Here is a 6,279-nt window from a genome sequence, read left to right as displayed (position 1 = left end):
TAATTCTCTCAAAAAGCTTACCCAGGATCGAGGTAAAACTAACTGGCCTATAGTTTCCTGGGTCCTCCTTCCTCCTTTTTTTGAAAATGGGAACCACACTGGCCCTTTTCCGGTCCTCTGGCACCTCACCGGTGCACCACGAGTGCTCGTAAAGCCGTGCCAGGGGTCCCGCAATGACCTCTGCTAATTCCCTCAGCACTCTGGGGTGGAGATCGTCAGGGCCAGCTGATTTAAATATGTCCAGTCCCTCCAGAAGTTTCCCAACTAGATCCTCACTGACCCTAGGCCTGGGTGCGCCTCCCCCGGGGCCTGAGGGGGTCTGTCGCGGCTCCCCTTCTCCCTCCCGCCGCCGCTCTGCCGCAAGCTTTTCCTGCGCCCACTCCCCTCCCTCCTTGTTCTTGCTGGAGTGGGCTGCCAGGCGTGCAAGGAGGGCCGCCCTGGTCCCGTGAACTACGGCTGTGCGCCCAGAACCACCCGGACAGGGTGACGACAGGTTCTGCTACGGGAAAACAAGCAGCTCTTTTCGGACCGGGAAGCCCGCAGGGTGCGTAGCCCCGGGGATTCTGCGCTCGTTTGCTGAGAGAGCTGGCCGGAGCAAGTGGAAAGCAGGGCGGCTCGAAAAAGAAAGACCGAGCCGGTGACACCGCGGAGCCAGCCAGGGCAGTGGCAGGGCCGAACCGGCCGCCGGAGGCCTGCTGGTGGCCCAGGGGGCCCGGGCCTCTGCGTACATCCCGGGGAGCTCAGAGAGCGTGGCCGGCGTGGCTGGGCACTGGCTAGTGAGCGAGCGAACCCCAGGCTGAAGACTAACGGCCACGGAGAGCCGCGCGGAAGAGGCTGGGGATGGGGCCCTTCACCTCTGGCAGTTAGGAGTCGGGAGGCCAAGGAGGCCACCGGGGCCCAGGGGTCTTTCGCGCCCGATGCCCCATGTCTGGGGTCCGACAGGCGCGCGTACGGGGCTGCAAGGGGTGGGACTTTTGACCTGGCTTGGAACACGTGAGGCTGAGGGCATGGGCATCTCAAGAGCAGGATGCACACCACGGGGCTCAAGGACAAAGCTTCCTCCGGCAGAGCAAGGACCGGGAAGGAGCACGGGAAGGCGAACAAGTTGAGCAGAGCTCGACAAAAACCCGACGGAGACGCCCAGGACAGGCGATGAGGGCCCAGGCTCTCGACAGGTGAGGCTATCGCAAACACGAGGAAAGGAGGCAGATGCTTGCAGTGCGGAGGGCTGACCGGACCGGGGCCGGTGGGACATTCGCCTTTGACCTCCGGGAGCCCGGATGCGGGCTCGAGCAAGATCACAAAGGAAGTTTCTGTCGGGGGGTTTGAACCGATCCACACAGAAACCGTCTGGGCCACAAGCCGGTTGGCTCCCGCTCTCTCAATAGAAACTCGGGTGTCGTGACGAGACCCAATGATACTCAGTGCCAGCGGCCGCCAAAGAGCCTGTTTCTGGGTTACCTGTCGCCGCTTTTACAGCTGGGTGAGCTGCACTCAGCGCCCGGTTTCCCCTCCTTGTCCGATAGCCTTGCTTTGGGCAGCCGCCTTTGTCCCGCTCTCTGCCACCCGTCAGCCAAGCACAGAGCCGGGGCTGTCTGGCCCGCAGGCTTAGCCCAAGGGATCCCGGCCCTCTTCTCATCCCCAGCCAGATTTCTCGGGGGGGGGGATTCCAGATTAGTGGATTTTCTGACCGCTAAACAGGAATCCCACCTAGCGAGGGTCCTCGGTGCCGACAGCCCACTGCAGGCTCTCAAGGAGATGGCCCGCCACCTTTCCGAGAGCACGCAGCACGCGCAGTCGACGAGCTTTCAGCGCCACCCGGATAGCTTAACAAAAGACCCGGTTGGAAGCAAAACGCCATTCGCAAAACAGTGTTGCCCCGGCCTTGTTCTTTCCCCTTCCCTCTCCTGCTCTTACCGTGGGCTGTCCCAAGCTAACCGCAGAGAAATGACGGTCTGCTTTTCCCCGGGCCTCGGATCTCGTGCTGCCGTCGTCGGGACACGTTGCGGCCAGCAATGCTCTCGGCGTTCTCGGGTCGTCCCCGGTTGGAGCGACGACGGCTTCTCGCAGCTCCTCGAGAGGTTCTGCTCTGACGTAAATGACCCGTAAATAATCAGTCCCCGACTCTGAAGCGATGGGCACCTGCCTGATGGTCACACGAGGGATCCTTTTCACCGGCAGCTCCCCTGTCTTGGCAGGGATCCCCTCGGCAGAACTGCCCGTCCAAGGCTCTGCGCCAACAGATGCCTGTGAAAGAGCCTCGCCGGCGAGTCTGCCCGGGCTTGTCGGATGTCGGCTCGGTGCCGGCGGACAGTCGCCGACGGCCCGCAGACAGGGGCCGTCGGACAGTTCTTCAACGACTGCGGTCGCCGCTTGTCGAGGGAAAAGGGCGCTGCCACCGCTCACGTCATCGCAGAGACCTCCCTCGGGTCCCGCTTCTCGTAAAACACTCCCGGACACGGAAAGAACCGGTCGATCGACGGCTTCGGGACGTCCACCGCGCGGCTCCCCGGCAGCGGCCCCATGGCCGAGTCGACAGACGGACGGACCCTGTTCTACGGCCCGTCTGAGCGCCTTGCCAAGCACGGTCGCTTCGGCTCGTGCGAAACCTCTGTCGAGCTTTGGGCTTCTGCCCTCCGTCCAACATGACACTTTTGGCAGGAAGCTACTTAAAATTCCTGCCGCAAATGTCCCGGGGGCCGCCAGACGTCCCGGGCCAAATGTCGGTTTTGGAATCTCCTCCATTGTGTCAAGATCCGCAGGGAGGTTTTCCTCAATCCCGACGCCTTCCGCCATGCAAGACGGGGCGGGCAACGTCTCCTCCTCTGAACCGGCTCGCGCTCCAGGGCTGGCAACGCGCTGGGCTCCTGAAGCTGCGATCCTAGGAGCAAAAACTGCTTCCCGACCTGTTAGGCCTCTGCAACCGCAAAGGTCTGAATCGGCACGGTCCGCAGGGCTTGCGCGAGCGGAAGGCGATGGATCTCCTGTAGCTTGGCCGTCTTCGGCACGTACAAACACCCGCGCGCCGATCTGTTTGTCCCCGTTCCTCCGATGGCTCGACAGGAGCGCTCGCAAAGCATGCCGTATTTTTCTGGCTTCCTCGTTCACTAACAGAGCCTTCTCTGCGTCCAAAGCCGCAACGGGAATGAGGCAGGGAAAAGCCGACAACAGGTTCGCTGCTAGTTTTTCTGCGATGAGAGCGACCGTTGCGTGAAGATCCAGCGAGCGACGGCTAGAGTCACCCAAAGGCTCGGTGACGGCTCTTGGCGCGGTCTCGACAAGGCGGCGCGCTAGTTCTCCGCTGAGTGAGTTCTGCAGCGGCTTCCCAGAAATCTCTCGGACAACCGAGTCCCAAAGAGCTTCACCGAGGACCTCGCTCCCGCTTCTTACACGCTGCCGCGTGTCCAGTTTAGACAGGAACCGCGTCAAAAGCCTGCCGTAGACCGCATCGGCAATCGTTTGACTCGCACTCTCCTCCCTGCTGGGCGGAGGCGCAACACGCTGGCAGGACGAGGTCTCCCCTCTACAGATCCTGGCCAGCACTCGACCGATTACCTTCACGTGAGTCAAGTCAACGTCTGCAGGCGTGGCTTTCTTTTCTGTGGAGGCAGACGTGCTGGCGGTGGCTGGCAGAGCGCGAGATAAAAGCCTGCCGATAGCGTCTTCCAAACATCCGGGGCCTACCTCCAGAGTTGGCAGTGGGGGGCTTTGGTGTTGGGCAGTGCTTTTGCTAGCGTCTTCCAACTGCCTCTCCCCAAACTCCCCAGGCTCTCGAGGCGTCGACAGAGCCGATGAGGGCGCTTTGGCCATGGCGCCTTCCCGCCGGTCGTCGGCCATTTCACTCCAGAGCCAAACATCCGAGCCCTCTGCCGGCGCGCTCTCGTTGCCGCTCGGGTCTGCGTAAACTGTGACTTTGGAAGCCCCGTCGTGCAGAAGGTCGGATAAACCGGAGCGAATTATCTGGGCCGCCAGCACGGCTACGTCAGGGGGGAGACCCTGATCTTCAGAAGGCTGCGGATCTGTGGCCAGACACGTGGACAGCTGAGTTAGCACCAACTCGACCGCATCTGCACTGATCCGCGACGGATCGCTTCCAGGAACTGCGTCGCCCTGAGCACGCAGCTTGCGCGCGGGGACCGGTTCACTCGTCAGCCGGGCACACATGCTTCCGAAAAAGCCTCAGCATAAATCCTGGTCGAGGACCGCGAGGGCCGAGGCGCCAGCGCATACGTGGGCAGGGACTCGCTGCCTGGTGCTTCCTCGTTGGGAAATACCTTTCGGCGTGACGAAAAGCAGAGCTTCCTTGCGAGCTGCCTGCCCATCCAGGGGACGGCTCCTCCGGAGCAGACCGCCCTTGGCTCACTTAGCGTGTCCGGGCGGGATGCGGAAGGCTCGAGCTCCGGAGCTCCTCTGCAGGGACTCGGCTTCCCAATGCCCCCTGATGGGGGCTGCGCAACCCCGAGGACTTGCAGCGGCCTGGGCGGTTGCCCGTCCCTTTGCACGTGTTCCTCGGCACGGAGCGCTCTTCCCCAGACACCGATCCGCGAAAAGAAGTTTCTCTGCGTGCCCCCAGTTGGGCGATCCTGCTCCAAGCAAGGAGAAACGTCTTCCCTAGCGAGACGGTGTGGACCCGCGCCACCTTTTCCGGCTGATTCGTATGGAACGTACGTCTGTCTACGAGGAAACTCCCGCCTGGGGTGCTCATGCAGCGCTCCCACGCGCGTGCCCTCCCCGCGCAAACCAGAAATATTGCCAGCCGGATGAGGAGGGGCCCCCGCTTGTTCGGCCTCTGCAATGTTGGCTGCCCTGAGCTCTCCGCCTGGAGGCAGCGGCCGGCTTCTTGCCGGAGACGGGCCGGGGGACCGTTGGGAACGCAGCAGGCTTGGCTGACCGCTACTCTGTCGCTTCCCATGCCCTGGCAATACGCCGGCCGTTCTCAACTCGGCGTCACTGGCCTCCTCGTCTCTGCCATCTCGCTCTGCCATCTCGCTCTCGGCGTATCGTCTTATCACCAGACGGCCCGTGTCTGGGACCTCGGGCACAGACCACGTCACGAGATCTGTCATTTCGTGAGGCATTTCTTCGGTCAGGTTGTTCTGCAGCTGAAACACAACAGAAAGGGCAATCACTGGGAGAACTCCTTCCCTTTGGGACATGGCAACAGCTGTCGACCGGGTGCGATCCAAACTTGTAGGAGGAACAAGAACAGCCCCCCCGTCAAAAGTGGTGTGCATCGCCAGAGCCGTTGGGACAGGGCAGGGTATCAATCTGACCGACTCAAGATAGGAAAAGAAGAAACTGCCCGGTCAGCAAAATACCAGGAGATTGGGACCTTTGAGCATTATAGCACTCTGCTCATCAAGTTTAAAAACCATCAGGGCCCACTTGGTTCTGTGTTGGACCCTGACCCTGCAAACACTGATGCAACGTGCTCAGAAACAAGCATGAGAGCAGTCCTGCTGAGCTCCCTGGGCTCACAGACGTGCTTGAAATAAGGCACGTGCATGTTGTTAGACGGGGGCTGTAGTCATCCCCTTCTTTATGAAATTCTAAACAGAGCGGCCAGCATATCCACTGGCTATATATAGATATATGAAATTGTACCGTGGCTTTGTTTCTAACCTCCGTTGCTTTAGGAAACAGGTGTTTCTTTTTGCACAGCTGTTTTCTCGGGCCATCCATTGGATGTTTTTCCTCCGAGCTTTTTGTCGTTGTCCACGGAAACCCTGGCCAGATCTCCTGAGAAACATGTAAATGGTTAGTTAATATCACTTCAGCTGCGATCCATTTCTGCTCCGCCCCCGCCCTCTTACCTGGGTTTCTTTTTGCTACAGCGATTGTAGCACTTTTGAACTGATCCCAAGAAGTTGCCAATACCACTGGTGAGCTATAGCTCAGAGGTTCGCACGCTGTTTCAGCGGCGCGCACCACTGATGAATCAACGCAGGCCACGTCCTGTTGTTTTGAGGGCACAATGAGAGGGGAAGCACGCGCCTGCCCCCTACGAGCTGGGAAGGGGACCACGCTCCACATCTTTCTTTTCTAGGAGACGTTCAAAGTCATCTTCTCCACACCTTTTATAGCAAGGCCTTGCAGCGGGAGGTTAGATATCCAACTGAGCGCTTGGATGAGGGGCACGAACCCGGAAAAATGGAAGCGGGACAAGGCCCCTTTGGAGGGGGCCCAAAAGCAGACATCAGTCTCGTTGGGGAGAGAGAGTCGGCACCAGGCCCTGGGGTCACTCGAGTGGTGACCCTGTCCAGGGCCTGGGATAGACCT

General features: G+C 60.5%; 1 protein-coding gene across 10 annotated transcripts in view; it reads right to left on the bottom strand.

Moving 5' to 3' along the window:
• The window catches only part of LOC102388257 (fibrous sheath-interacting protein 2-like), a 9,922-nt gene extending 3,959 nt beyond the window's left edge, over positions 1 to 5,963 (bottom strand). For all 10 annotated transcript variants that reach the window (XR_003093912.1, XR_003093911.1, XM_025203414.1 and 7 more), the window contains exons 1-2: positions 5,623 to 5,963; positions 1,918 to 5,102 (exon numbers count right to left, since the gene is read on the bottom strand). Coding sequence is in view for 8 of the 10 variants with exons in the window: in XM_025203414.1 (XP_025059199.1) it covers positions 1,918 to 4,164 (2,247 nt within the window). In the remaining 2 variants the exon portion in view is untranslated. The remainder of the gene's footprint in view (positions 1 to 1,917; positions 5,103 to 5,622) is intronic.
• Between the last annotated feature and the right edge of the window lie 316 nt (positions 5,964 to 6,279).

This window comes from Alligator sinensis, unplaced genomic scaffold, assembly GCF_000455745.1.
Source record: "Alligator sinensis unplaced genomic scaffold, ASM45574v1 scaffold98_1, whole genome shotgun sequence".
Taxonomy (NCBI): domain Eukaryota; kingdom Metazoa; phylum Chordata; order Crocodylia; family Alligatoridae; genus Alligator; species Alligator sinensis.
Note: the sequence above shows the minus strand (reverse complement) of the source record. Positions and strands in the feature narration are given on the sequence as shown.